Source organism: Penaeus japonicus, unplaced genomic scaffold (genome assembly GCF_977035675.1).
Source record: "Penaeus japonicus unplaced genomic scaffold, GWHDUDI00000001_assembly GWHDUDI00000001, whole genome shotgun sequence".
Lineage (NCBI taxonomy): Eukaryota > Metazoa > Arthropoda > Malacostraca > Decapoda > Penaeidae > Penaeus > Penaeus japonicus.
Window position 1 is genome coordinate 32,424,093 of NW_028234403.1, and position 15,000 is coordinate 32,439,092.

A 15,000-nucleotide genomic window follows, 5' to 3' on the forward strand; every position below is an offset into this window, starting at 1 on the left:
TAAGCCCTGAAGTCATCATAGCTCTGCAGAAAGCCTGCTGTGAGGAGTGTCTTTCTCAACACCTCCAGGACAGGCATGTTTCGCAGGATCTAATTATTGTCTTACAGAATTTTCTCTTTTGTTGATATTACGAGCTATTTATTCTTTCAATTATTCTGATTATACCAAATCCTAATTAGTATCACTTTGCTAAGATATCATATATAGACTCGTATATTATATCATAAGTCTCGAAAATTATAGAAAAAATCTTAAGATGTGGCCCATTCCGAAAGGTGAATGCAATATGGCTACTGTGTTACATTTTGAAGTAGAACAATAAAAAAACAAAAAACAAATGAATAATATAATCATCCATCTGAAAATAACATTCGATGCTAGATTAATCCCAAAACTATCATCAACTATGAGTGGTAAGCCTGATATCAGTTACTGTATTATATTCTTAAACAGATATTCAGCAATCAACATTAGACTAACACCATGGTTGGTATCATCTCTCAGTGGAAAGTCTGAGGTGAGGAGCATCTTTCTTAATGCAATAAGCCAACAGGTGCAGCACATGCGGGTTCTCCATCCACTGGTCAAAAGGCTGTGCTTCAGGACGACTTGGGAACAGCTTTAGCCCCTCGTCAACAACCCCATACTGGAAGTTCAGCAGTTGAATGCCATTCAGTACCTGGAAAGGGGGCAAAAAAGATTTATCTATCTATCTGTCTTTATAAATTATACACATACCAAAAAAAAAAAAAAAATCCAAACATCAATAATCATAGTTGTATAACTTACATTGAAAAAAGGCTAATTCATATAAAATTAATACATGAAAACACACAAACCTGCTCCCTGGTAAATCCAAAATTGAGTAAGAGTTCAAGGACCATGCGTGTATTGGATATCCCAAAGTGGGTTCGAACTTCAGTGTCCAGTAATTCATTTGCCTGGAGATTCAAGGTGTATATTAAACATATATCATAATTGCATTTTCTATATATATCTTGTTATATAAATCATAATTATATAGTATATACAAATAACAATTACATATTATCATATAATACAAATCATATTAACTTATATAACAACAACAACAACAATAATATAAATATTGAATGACAATGATAGAAATTGCTCTTTTTCTGTCAAACAGATCTGGTTATAGCAATCAGGTATGATCACCTAATTGGAGATAGTAATTTAGTTGATTTTGTGCAACCAGGGCATGAACCAACAAAGACAAGAGCAAGGTAGAAATGAGGGTGAATAAGAAATGAATGTTTTGATTAAATCTTCATCCTAATTACATAATTTACTGAAAACACGTTGCATTGTGAAGTTATTCAATCTAATTCATACTCAATTTGTCATAGTGAACTCTGTCCAAGGAAGACAAAAATATGGGATAATACAACTCACCAACCCTTCACCTCCCAACCACTGTATCCCCACCACTATATCCCCTCCTCAAAAAGTCAAAGGAATAGGAATATACAACTAAAAGAAAGTCCATCAAGGATAATGCCATTGTACAGCAATAATAGAATTCTACAAATGTAGAAAAGAAAGAGATATATCACCAAAATGAAACACATCATCAGGTATACAAGAGAATACATGTCTCATGGCAAATATAAATCATATATACCTTTAGGAGGAATAGGAACATATTGAGCATGATCATATAGTATCTAGAAAGGTGTATGCATTTAACACATGATTCTAAAAGACCCTAGAACAGTGATCATCATTGCTGTCCAATCAATAAAAAAGGAGTAATAGCAAAGATATCCAATTGAGATGGGAGAATGAAGCACTACACATATCAACAACAGGAAGGTATATGTTGAAATCTCTCTAGTGTTATGGACTTCTTTCAAGATGACAGCATACACCACCTGCAAGCACACAGCAATTGCAGGACAGTGTTTATTGATCAAATGTTTTTGTGGTGATTTTAGAGATTCTCATAGTTTCTTACTGATTTCAAAAAGCTTTTGTGATTTGTAATTACAATACAATGACAGAAGCAATTGGAATGGCAAATTCAATCACGGCAAAATGCACTATTGATGTAACAAAATTCCTAAACGTTTTTTGTTTTAATGTCACAAAATATGTTTAGGAAATCCTGAGTATCTATATAAAAGAAACAGTTAAAGCTTCTAAATTGTGAGAAGGCTACAATATTTTCAGAAAGGGCCACCTCAACCCCCTAAGACATACATGTTTAATGGGGTGGGATCCCTTTCATACTGTACTCTTCATTTTGTTGAAACTAAAAGTTACTGATTCCTTGAATTGTGTAACTAGGGCATCAGATCAAATGTTAATTAGTATCAGAAAACTATTAAACCACATATATAATCATATATAATACCATAAGTCTAAAAAATAATAGAAAACACATAGAACATTTGAAGATTGCCTGTACCACAAATTGTCTTCCAGATAAAACCTTTTAATCTCCTTGTAAGCAAAATATTTCCATTAAAAAAATGTGTTTTATATCTTTATATTCCTATACAGTAGGAAATTGAAGTCCTAAGTCATAGTGATTATAAACAATTATCCTTTCTTTTCATTTTACTTTTAAACTGAAAACTAACTGTTAACACATTATCTGTATTATCGCAAAAGGCTGTCCCTTTTTTAGCATTCCTTAAGAGTATCTTTTAGAAAACCAAAATATCTATTTTTTGCTTCATGCTTATTTTAACAGTAAGGGGCAGAGGAACTGTCTGGCATATCAGGAAATTGTTTGCTATCCTGCAGAAAACAAAAGCAACTGATGTAAACAAAAGCAGTGAGAAGTGAGAGTGAGAAGGGAAACTTAAAAGATGCCCTGGAGTGAGAAGGGAAAATGAGAAGATGACCCAGAGTGAGAAGATAAAATGAAAAGATGCCCTAGACTGAGAGGAAATGAGAAGATGACCCAGAGTGAGAAGGGAAAATGAAAAGATGCCCTAGACTGAGAGGAAATGAGAAGATGACCCAGAGTGAGAAGGGAAAATGAAAAGATGCCCTAGACTGAGAGGAAATGAGAAGATGACCCAGAGTGAGAAGGGAAAATGAAAAGATGCCCTAGACTGAGAGGAAATGAGAAGATGACCCACACTGAGAAGGGAAAATAAGAAGATGACCCACACTGAGAAGGGAAAATAAGAAGATGACCCAGAGTGAGAAGGGAAAATAAGAAGATGACCCACACTGAGAAGGGAAAATAAGAAGATGACCCAGAGTGAGAAGGGAAAATAAGAAGATGACCCACACTGAGAAGGGAAAATAAGAAGATGACCCACACTGAGAAGGGAAAATAAGAAGATGACCCACACTGAGAAGGGAAAAAACTGAAGGAATTCAATCACTCTAAGGGAAAATAAGAAGATGACTCCAAAGAAGGGTAACAGCTGTGATGACCCAGAGTGAGAAGGAAAAATGAAAAGATGCCCTAGACTGAGAGGGAAATGAGAAGATGACCCAGAGTGAGAAGGGAAAATGAGAGGATGCCCCAGAGTGAAAAAGGAAAAACTGACCTGTATTCTAGAGTGAGAAGGAATACTGTATTGTAGAGTGATGTAACAGCTGTTGATGACCTAGAGTGAGAAGGAAATACTGTATTGTAGAGTGAGAAGGGAATGCTGCATTGTAGAGTGAGAAGGGAATGCTGTATTGTAGAGTGAGAAGGGAATGCTGTATTGTAGAGTGAGAAGGGAATGCTGTATTGTAGAGTGAGAAGGGAATGCTGTATTGTAGAGTGAGAAGGGAATGCTGTATTGTAGAGTGAGAAGGGAATGCTGTATTGTAGAGTGAGAAGGGAATGCTGTATTGTAGAGTGAGTAGGGAATGCTGTATTGTAGAGTGAGAAGGGAATACTGTATTGTAGAGTGAGTAGGGAATGCTGTATTGTAGAGTGAGAAGGGAATGCTGCATTGTAGAGTGAGAAGGAAATACTGTATTGTAGAGTGAGTAGGGAATGCTGTATTGTAGAGTGAGAAGGGAATGCTGTATTGTAGAGTGAGAAGGGAATGCTGCATTGTAGAGTGAGAAGGGAATACTGTATTGTAGAGTGAGTAGGGAATGCTGTATTGTAGAGTGAGAAGGGAATGCTGTATTGTAGAGTGAGAAGGGAATACTGTATTGTAGAGTGAGAAGGGAATGCTGTATTGTAGAGTGAGAAGGGAATACTGTATTGTAGAGTGAGAAGGGAATGCTGTATTGTAGAGTGAGAAGGGAATGCTGTATTGTAGAGTGAGAAGGGAATGCTGTATTGTAGAGTGAGAAGGGAATGCTGTATTGTAGAGTGAGAAGGGAATGCTGTATTGTAGAGTGAGAAGGGAATACTGTATTGTAGAGTGAGAAGGGAATGCTGTATTGTAGAGTGAGAAGGGAATACTGTATTGTAGAGTGAGAAGGGAATACTGTATTGTAGAGTGAGAAGGAAATACTGTATTGTAGAGTGAGAAGGGAATGCTGCATTGTAGAGTGAGAAGGGAATGCTGTATTGTAGAGTGAGAAGGGAATACTGTATTGTAGAGTGAGAAGGAAATACTGCATTGTAGAGTGAGAAGGGAATGCTGTATTGTAGAGTGAGAAGGGAATGCTGTATTGTAGAGTGAGAAGGGAATGCTGTATTGTAGAGTGAGAAGGAAATACTGTATTGTAGAGTGAGAAGGGAATGCTGCATTGTAGAGTGAGAAGGGAATGCTGTATTGTAGAGTGAGAAGGGAATGCTGTATTGTAGAGTGAGAAGGGAATGCTGTATTGTAGAGTGAGAAGGGAATGCTGTATTGTAGAGTGAGAAGGGAATGCTGTATTGTAGAGTGAGAAGGGAATGCTGTATTGTAGAGTGAGAAGGGAATGCTGTATTGTAGAGTGAGAAGGGAATGCTGTATTGTAGAGTGAGAAGGGAATGCTGTATTGTAGAGTGAGAAGGGAATGCTGTATTGTAGAGTGAGTAGGGAATGCTGTATTGTAGAGTGAGAAGGGAATGCTGTATTGTAGAGTGAGAAGGGAATGCTGTATTGTAGAGTGAGAAGGGAATGCTGTATTGTAGAGTGAGAAGGGAATGCTGTATTGTAGAGTGAGAAGGGAATGCTGTATTGTAGAGTGAGAAGGGAATGCTGTATTGTAGAGTGAGAAGGGAATGCTGTATTGTAGAGTGAGAAGGGAATACTGTATTGTAGAGTGAGAAGGGAATGCTGTATTGTAGAGTGAGAAGGGAATGCTGTATTGTAGAGTGAGAAGGGAATGCTGTATTGTAGAGTGAGAAGGGAATGCTGTATTGTAGAGTGAGAAGGGAATGCTGTATTGTAGAGTGAGAAGGGAATGCTGTATCAAAAGATCTTCACAAAACATAGAGCAAACAACATAGTGTCTAAACTCCAAGGCTGATGGAAAATTTCTAGATGAAGGGAGAAGAGGAGTGACTGAAATTTGAAGGGCTGAATAAACTGGCCAACACAGTAGATTTCCCAATTAGGCAGTCATACCTGATCACAATCTTTCTACAAGGCTTTGAAAGGAAAAAACAACAAAAAACAACAACAGAAGAACTTCACCATCAACAACAATAAAAATAACTCTAATATTATCCAAATCAAGATAAAGTAACAAAAATCAAAATCACGTGCCTCATACTCCTCTATGTTGAGTTCCTGAGCCATGTATGCTGCAACCTCTTGGGGGAGACGGCGGGCCCTTTGTACAGGCACACTCCCACATGGATCCTGCTAAAGGAGATGAAATAACATTAGCCTTCAGTCAACAAACCTCAAGATCGTCTTGGCAACCAGGATGTTGGTCTCATTATGAGTGTTGGGAGGGGGGGTGGGGAGCAGAATGGTGTACAATCAGTTTAAATACTATATTGAAGAAACTAAAAATTGTTATCTAAAAAAAAATTAATTAAATAAAAAATAAATAATCTCAAAAGTAATTCTGAAATACCATCTATATGACCAGGAATATATCATTGACACTGAAAAATTTAATTTCACTGTACTGCCTTTGCAGACATTAACAAAATCAGCACATTCAAAAATCTTTCTACTATCAGAAAAATCCTTCAACATCCATTCAAAGTAATTGAGTCAAATGTTCAGGGAAAGTAATCCAAAATTCCAAAACCAAAATAATCAATTCCTTACAGATTACAATTTCACAAAATAATCCCCAGAAACTTCCTAAAAAGACACAACAAATGAATGATAAAAGTGAAAATGTGAAAAACAGCAAATGTCCTTACCTGAGCAGCAGAAGACAGGTTGGTGAAAACTTGTCCGGAGTGCATTGCATCTAGCAGTCTTTTCAAACCATAAGGTTTTCTTAGGATCCCAAAGAGCTGATCTGACAAGCTTATGATCTGGAATACATAATGAGAAATCTATTTGCCGGAATATGTAATGAGAAATCATTATCTGGGCAATGCAGTGCGGTACATATAATCGAGAATATCAAGGGAGAAATAATCATACAAAATAATTATATAATGTTATGTCATAAAAATATCATAATTAGGAATATGCAATGAGAAATTTACAATCTGATATATATATCCATTGGAATCAATGATACAAAATCTGTGAGAAACATATAATCTGGACTATATTGAGAGAAATTTATCACCTGATATATATTGCAAGAAATGTATAATCTATAACATATTGCAAGGCATTTACATTCTTGAATATCAAGAGAGAATTATATAATTTGGAAAATGTAGTCTGAAATTCATAATCTGGTAAATCTAGTGATATATTCTTATTCTTACACTTACAGATTGACAAACAATAAGAAGCAAATGAATAATAAGAAAAGGGCAAATAAAAATCAATCAATGAGAGGAAGTAGAAAATAATTTTTTAAAAATCACTAAACAATCTCATTCTATGACCGAAAACTCTCTTGTATGGCGTTAGGGCACCACTCTATATATACTTCAGACTATATATACTTCACAAGATGAACCGTAGTCTATCATTGAAAGTATAAACAAGTATAAATGCATGAACCATGGCAAGTAAATTACTAAATAAATCAAATGTAAATCATAAATAAATAATTAACCATCAAATTAGAACAAAAAAACAATAATACTTAAGTAAATACCCATAATAATAATAATAATAAAAACAATTAAGATTGTGATGATAATAATAATAATGGTAATAATGATAAAAAATAACAATCATACTAACAATAGCAACAGTAATAACAATAACAATAACAGAAATAATAATGATAGCAATGATAATGATAATATCAATAATAATAATAATAAAAAAATAACAATAATAATAACAATAATAATAATAATAATAATAATAATAATAGTAACAATAAATACAATAATAACAACAACAACAACAACAATAATAATAATGATAATAATAATAATAATTATCATTATTATTATTATTATTATTGTGATAACAATAACAATAATAATAATGACAATAATAATAATGATGACACTAATAACAATTATTATTATTATTATTTTTATTATCATTATTATCATAATAATAGTGATAACAACAATAACAATGATAATAACGATAAAAATAATAATAATAATAGTAATAATAATAATAACAATAATAATAATAATAATAATAATAATAATAATAAATATAATAATAACAGTAATATTTATACAAATAATACTTTAACATATTCCAGCCTTACACACCTTCCACTCTGGCAGTTGGCTGAGCACTTTTAATCTCTCTTCTACTTCTGTATAATCGCTGCTACGGAAAAAGCGCAAAGTATCAATCGAGAATTTGAACTTGCTAACTGTAGGGGAAGAGATGAAAATATTTCTTAGTTTTCTTTGTAATTGATGGAGATTCCTGTAAGAAACCCAGAAAAGGGTCAAATGTGAAGCAAAATGAAAAGCATTCTAGATCAGGGCATTCACAAACTGATTCTAAAATAATGCCTGTACTAAAGAAAAATTAAAAGAAAAAGATATATATCAAAATTTTGCCATCCTTCAATCTTAGACTAAATAATATTAATATCCTTCATAAACCCTAACACACTGAACCAATAACTCTTAGTGGCCAGCCAACTAATCCATTGCATCAGTAGCCATGCCATGTAAACAGCCTTGCCAGCAGGTGGCATGACATCCATGCCATGCAAAGAGTGTGCATAAAGTGTACAAACTTTGCTCAAAGAATATTACATTATGTGGATAATAATTATGATAATTGTAATCATACTCACCAATGTAATTATAGGTAAGGTTTAGTTAAAAATTTGCAATCATAAAAGGGCAAGGGGAATTTGGCGTGAAATGACTGTTCAGAATTTTCTATAAACAGGAGTAACTCATTCTTTTGTGGACTACATTGGAGATGACTCATAAATGTTCTCACTTCTCCTGTTCTACTAACTAAGCTCCTGCTTCACTAGATAATCCATAACCTTCCACCTCAGGCTTACTATCAAAATGTTTTTTTTTATAAAATCTCATCTGACAAGGGATCATGGTTGCCTATGAGCCAGTGGTGATGACTCAGAACTGGATTACAACAAAACACAAGTCTAGACTCGGATAAGCTGCTACCCCTGTTCTGAGCACTACTACACTCTGAAGCAATGCTAGTCCAAGACATCTCCCTCTCTTTTAAATGTGATTTTTTAAAGTTTTTCATAAAATAAAAACTACAAAATTCTAATAAAAGCTTTCCATAAAATCTCATAATACCACATAACTGCCCTTACACAACATGGCATATCAAATGGCTAATATTCACTAGACTAAATGGTAAAACAGTAAAATCAGAACTCCTAAGAAAAATATATAATGCTAATAGAGCACACAGCTCATCACATGGCAAGGGTTGAAGCTGAAACCAGTACCTGAGGGAGAGCTAGGTAGCTACAAATGTTACCCATAGGGCTGGTCATGCACTCTACGCACAATGACATACCTTTGTACTTCCTTAATATTTTCATCCATCTCTCTATCTTTGTGAAAGGAATGAGGAGCAGTTCGGGCTCACTGATAGATACTTCTTTCGTTGACACGCCTCCTAGCTTTGGGTATTTTTCCAGCAGTTTGTTCACATTTAATGGATCTATTTTTAGTATACATGTGTTGGACATCACCTGCAAGATTTATTAGCTTTGTAATACACACTTTTTCTTTCACAGAAATAATATTAGCAAAAGCTCTCACATCAAATTTTGGAAACTGTATCTTTGAAGGATAAGTATTAATATTAATATGCATTTAATTCACCATAAATAATATCACCTGTTAATACATCCCCTTAGAGATAGAAGCATCTAAGGCAATATGACTTATATGAATGTCAGTAACAAAAGGATAATAACTAAATTAAACACAATCTAACCTGCTAACACTAACCAGACAATAAGATATCAAAGTCATAAAGAAACCATAAAACATTCATATATCTTGTACTCACATAACTGAAGTCTAGCCCAAGCTTGTCTATAACAATGTCACAAATATCACGGTATGAAACAAGAGGTTTCCAAGCTGGAGACCAATCACTTTTAAAAAGTATTTCAACTGCCTCAGAGTCGGAGGGGAACCTGATTGGGAAAAAGTAAATTTGATATGTAGTTTATTGCTGTCGTCATCTTTATTATAATCAATTATAATAAACCATCATAGCTAGTGACAATATCTACCTCCTGACCAGTATTCACATCATACCAGAGAGGATTCTTGCTCAGGGCAGATGGATGATCTTAAACTGGTTCTTAACCCATTAACCCTATGACAACGGTGCGTCACACTTGTGTGACACAGCCAAACTCCCGATGCCGGGGCGTCATGCTAGTGTGACGTTTACATTGCAATATTGCAATCGCCCAGCATAGGGGTCTTCGCGTAGCGAGTGCCCCGTCAGGCAAGGGTTAACGCCAGGTGACAAGATATCACGTTGAGTGGTGGCAGGACCAGCCACCGGGGACGAGATATTTCGTCATGACTATCCTTCTGTCTGGCGCCAGTGGCGTTCGGCTTACAGGTTTGAAATATTCCATCCTTCCGGCCATTTGGAGCCAAAACAGCCACTCGGCAACAGGTTAAGCCACAATGACAGTTGAGAAATGAGTTTGCTTACATACAAGGAAAACATGGCAAGAAAAAAACCCTGAATGAATTTATCATTCAACCTGGCTGTGGGCTTTTACAATGTAGATCAAAGGTTCAAAAACAAGTTGGTGTCCAAAAATTCTATAGAAAGGAAGTGGGATCCTTTTCCTTGGTTAACTGGAATATAAACGACACAGTGTATGAACCACTGGCACTCTCTGAAGATGATTTCAAGAGACCAATGGCTATAGCAAATGCTGTTCTGAATATTGCATTGCGATATACACCATATTGGAGAGTGGGCAAACATGCAGTTGATGTGACATTCACAACAAGGCTTTACTGGTTTCCCATGAACATCTTGTCAGGGCTTTGACTGGCCATCATTTTGGGTAATCGAGCATGATGCCTTTGGGCACTGCCTCAGCATACAAATAGCATTAAGCCTGCACATTTCGAATAACTTGATGAAATGTTAAGACATAGTCAAAAACCTTCCCATCATTATGGGTTAATGGAGAGGTCTCACCTGTCACTTCCTTTGAGTAGGCTGGAGCACCTACAACAGATGCAGTTTGGCCTCTAAGATAAAGATTCAGTTATGATGATTAAAACAGTCACCTCTAATAGCTGAAGAAAGCAGGGTGAGCTATCTATCTTGTCCTGGTGAGCTATCTTTTCAATTTTAGTAAACTGAATGAAACCAACCATTTCTAAAAGACTTGTTCAAATTCATATGGTTTTCCTATATACTTTTCACTTGAGAGTGTAAAATAACTACACTTACCTTAGAGATAAATATTTCTCCAAAATTTGAAAATATAACTCTGACAGCTGCACCTCATCCAATCCATTTTTATATTGCATTTGAAATGCATTTGTAAAAGTTTCCGGCAATTCCAGGGGTTTTATATTTTCTAGGAGGTGACGTACAATGTCAAAGTCCTGGCTGTAAACTCCATATTTCCGTAAGAATCCCACTGTGCTGTGCATGTATGCCTGTGCACTGAAATAAATAAGAAAATGTGTAAATAATTTCATTGATCTAAAAAAAATAATAAATAAATAAATAAATTTGGAAACTGAAGATAAATGATGTGAGAAATCTCTCGTAACAACTTATACTACTTAGATATTTCTATAAGCTAGTACAAATATTTTTCTGTTTTTATCTAAATTTCATTTCTTTTCTTTTAGAATAATGATAAAAAAGAAGAAAGGCACTATAACAACAAAATAAAGAAAGTCCTAACACCCCATACCACACTTTCCCCCTCTTTTCCTTCTAACCAACAGCTAACAAACCTACTTACTAGACTAGCTCGTGGAGTTTGGGTCTTGGGATCGAAAACTCATCCAAGAACTTGAGTCGGTCGGTCAGCTGGCTGGGCATTAAGGTCAGGACATCCTTGTGTTCTCGAATGTCCCCCCAGCTGTAATCCCGACTCTGATGACAAATGTAATGGGTTCCCTTGTTGAGTCAAAAATACAAACTCACTAACGTGTTCACAAACAGACATGATAAAACACAAACACAGAAAGAACGAACTAAAGGTCATTTCTCTCTCATTTATTTTTCATTGTTATTGATATCATTATCAGAAGTACTGAAATTAATAATGCTATCAATATCATCATTGGTGTCATTGTTTTCATCCTTTCAGATATTGTCATTGTTTTCATCCTTTTAGATATAAGGTTTATTATTACTGTTGTTGTTGCTGTATTGGGTGTTACAATTATTAAAGCTATAGTCATTGTTGTTGATATTATCATAAGTGTCATAATTATTGTTATTGCATTTATTACTACTGTTGTTATAAATACTGTTGTTGTCCTGTTTGATACTACCACTGATATTGTAATTATCATATTTTTTATCAATAATGCTATTATCATTATCATCATCATTACTATTATCATTATCATTATTACTATTATTATCATTATTATTATCATTATAATTATTATTATTATTATAATTATCATTATCATTATTATTATCATTATCATTATTATTATTATCATTATTATTATATCATTATCATTACCATTATCATTATTATTATCATTATTACTATTATTACTATTATTATTATTATTATTACTATTATTATTACTATTATTATTATTATTATTACTATTACTATTATTACTATTATTATTATTACTATTACTACTATTGTAATTATTATTATTATCATTATCGTTATTATCATTATCACTATAATAATAATAATTATTATTATTATCATTTTTATAACCATTACTATCATCATTATTATCATTATCATTATCATTGCCATTACCATTACTATCATTATCATTTTATTATTATAACCATTAATATCATTATCCTTATCATAATCATTATCATCATCATTATCATAATCATTATCATAATTACTACTATATTATTACTAGTATCATTACTATGACTTGTTATCATTATCATTATTATCATCATAATCATCACTATCATTTTATTTATCTTTACTTTCATCATTATCATTATCATCATTATATTTATCATTACTATGAAAAAATTAATGTAATATATAATGGATATCATTCGTTCCGGTAAACAAAAGTTTATGACGTTAGTCACGGGACAAGTTTCCATTGCTTTATTTATATATATTTTTCTAAATGCATCTATATTATACTCAAATAATAGCTTATCTATGTATCACTATATAACCAATATTTATAGCTGATAGTATGTTATCATGATATCATGTTATCTTTAATCTATTTCAATAGATCTACAAAACCTGAAATTCTGTCCTAAAACAAAGCAGTAACAGAAAAATAGATAAACTGACAGACACACAGACTGAATGAACATACACCCTCACCTTGAGGAGTGACAGCACTGCATCAAACTGATGTTTGTCTAGACTCTTCAACTTTGGATTTCTACTGACAAATGTGTTTGCTTCTGATGTCTTCAAATCATCTGGAACCATTATGGATGAAAGTCAGTTAAGAAAATATTACCATGAAAACATTCCACCAAAATGGCTCACTTCTGATGCCTATTAGTGTTTAAAAGGTAAAGTGAATTTCAAATATAAAAGACAAAAATGTGAAAAAAAACTATGGTAAAAAAGTAGTTCCAGGATAATAACCCTTTAAAGGATCATGTTATTGTATTCATATTTGACATCAAACAATATAATCTATAAATCACAGCTCAAGTTCAACTTTGATTACAATACATTCATTTTTAGATTGGTTCCAGCTCTCTTTAGACTTCTATTGTACAAGGCAATTTAGGTGAAACAAGTAGAAGTGCCCTACTTATTTTCACAAATGACTTTGTAGAATATATCAACAGACTATTAAAGCATAATAAATTACATACCAACTTGTGACAAACCTACTGTAATTAAAAAAACACATTTTGTAACCAATTAACTGGAAAAATCAATCCATGTCTATTCACTCCTATTGTATATATTTATTTCTATCAATTTTTTCTAATAACAATATTCAGCAAAATAATCTCATCTACCTAATCCATAAAATTCATGAATAATAATCTGCAAATCATTGGTAAATTTTATAACATTTTCATATGCTCACTGTAATGATGTAGAATAATTGACTGCACTCCTTTGAGGTACACTCCACGGCTTCTGGCCTTCTTCTGGTAATTTGGGGTCGTGCTAAAGCCTAGTGCCTGGGCTCTTGTACTGCCTGCACTGCTTACTGTACTCCCGACCACTCTGGGAAGAGCCTGCAATAAGAGTATAATTTTAAAATTGAAATACAAGTAATATCTTAACCCTTCTGTTACAGGTATTCAAAGTCGGATCACTTTCACATTACATATTTTGTTCAAAATACAAACTAGTTATTCCATCAATTGTGTAACTAATGCATCATGGCAAATACTAATTAGTATCAATTTGCTAATATATCATATATGGACATAAGTAAACATAGAAAATTTTAGGTTGCCCAGCCCAGGTCAAACATTCCGATATGTGGCCCGTCTCAGAAGGGTTAAGGATGAAATGCAAATTCAAATTTTGGAGTGTGTTAATCACATACATACATACATACATAAATACATACATACATACATGCATACATACATGCATACATACATATAGACAGACAGAGACAGACACACACACACACACACACACACACACACACACACACACACACACACACACACACACACACACACACACACACACACACACACACATACACACACACACACACACACACACACACACACACACACACACACACACACACACACACACACACACACAGACACACACACACACACACACACACACACACACACACACACACCACACACACACACACACACACACACACACACACACACACACACACACACACACACACACACACACACACACACACACACACACACACACACAAACATATACATATATATATACATATACATATACATATATATATATATATATATATATATATATATATATATATATATATATATTATATATATATATATATATATATATATATATATATATATATATATATATATATATATATATATATATATATAATATATATAAATATATATATATATATATATATATATATATATATATATATATATATATACATATATATATATTACATACACATACATATATCTATATAGGTAGATAGATAGATAGATATATTGTTTGGATGGTCCTAGCATGAGCCACTAGCAGGACTTATGCTAGAAATTATGTCAGACTAAGCAAACCAATAATCAAGAACATATACATATACATATATGGAAATATAAACAAAAAAATAAATAACTTATCATAAGAATATCTGATATCTTCAATTGTTATACACATTAAATAAAGAGAAATGAATATATAAAATTATTTTACTGACCCAGAGCA

At 33.3% G+C, this 15,000-nt stretch overlaps 1 protein-coding gene across 6 annotated transcripts in view; it reads right to left on the bottom strand.

The window, feature by feature from the left end:
* LOC122250797 (uncharacterized) overlaps nt 1-15,000 on the bottom strand; it is a 21,838-nt gene that overhangs the window by 1,319 nt on the left and 5,519 nt on the right. For 4 of the 6 annotated variants that reach the window (XM_043012425.2, XM_043012422.2, XM_043012419.2 and 1 more), the window contains exons 2-13: nt 14,993-15,000; nt 13,670-13,823; nt 12,940-13,040; nt 11,395-11,528; nt 10,869-11,087; nt 9,444-9,573; nt 8,943-9,120; nt 7,691-7,797; nt 6,245-6,361; nt 5,631-5,729; nt 840-941; nt 1-679 (exon numbers count right to left, since the gene is read on the bottom strand). The exon at nt 1-679 is cut by the window's left edge and continues 1,319 nt beyond it; the exon at nt 14,993-15,000 is cut by the window's right edge and continues 65 nt beyond it. In XM_043012425.2, the coding sequence (XP_042868359.2) occupies nt 494-679; nt 840-941; nt 5,631-5,729; nt 6,245-6,361; nt 7,691-7,797; nt 8,943-9,120; nt 9,444-9,573; nt 10,869-11,087; nt 11,395-11,528; nt 12,940-13,040; nt 13,670-13,823; nt 14,993-15,000 (1,535 nt within the window). In that variant the 3' untranslated portion in view covers nt 1-493. The remainder of the gene's footprint in view (nt 680-839; nt 942-5,630; nt 5,730-6,244; nt 6,362-7,690; nt 7,798-8,942; nt 9,121-9,443; nt 9,574-10,868; nt 11,088-11,394; nt 11,529-12,939; nt 13,041-13,669; nt 13,824-14,992) is intronic. The other 2 variants (XM_086539271.1, XM_043012427.2) reach the window with 1 other exon arrangement.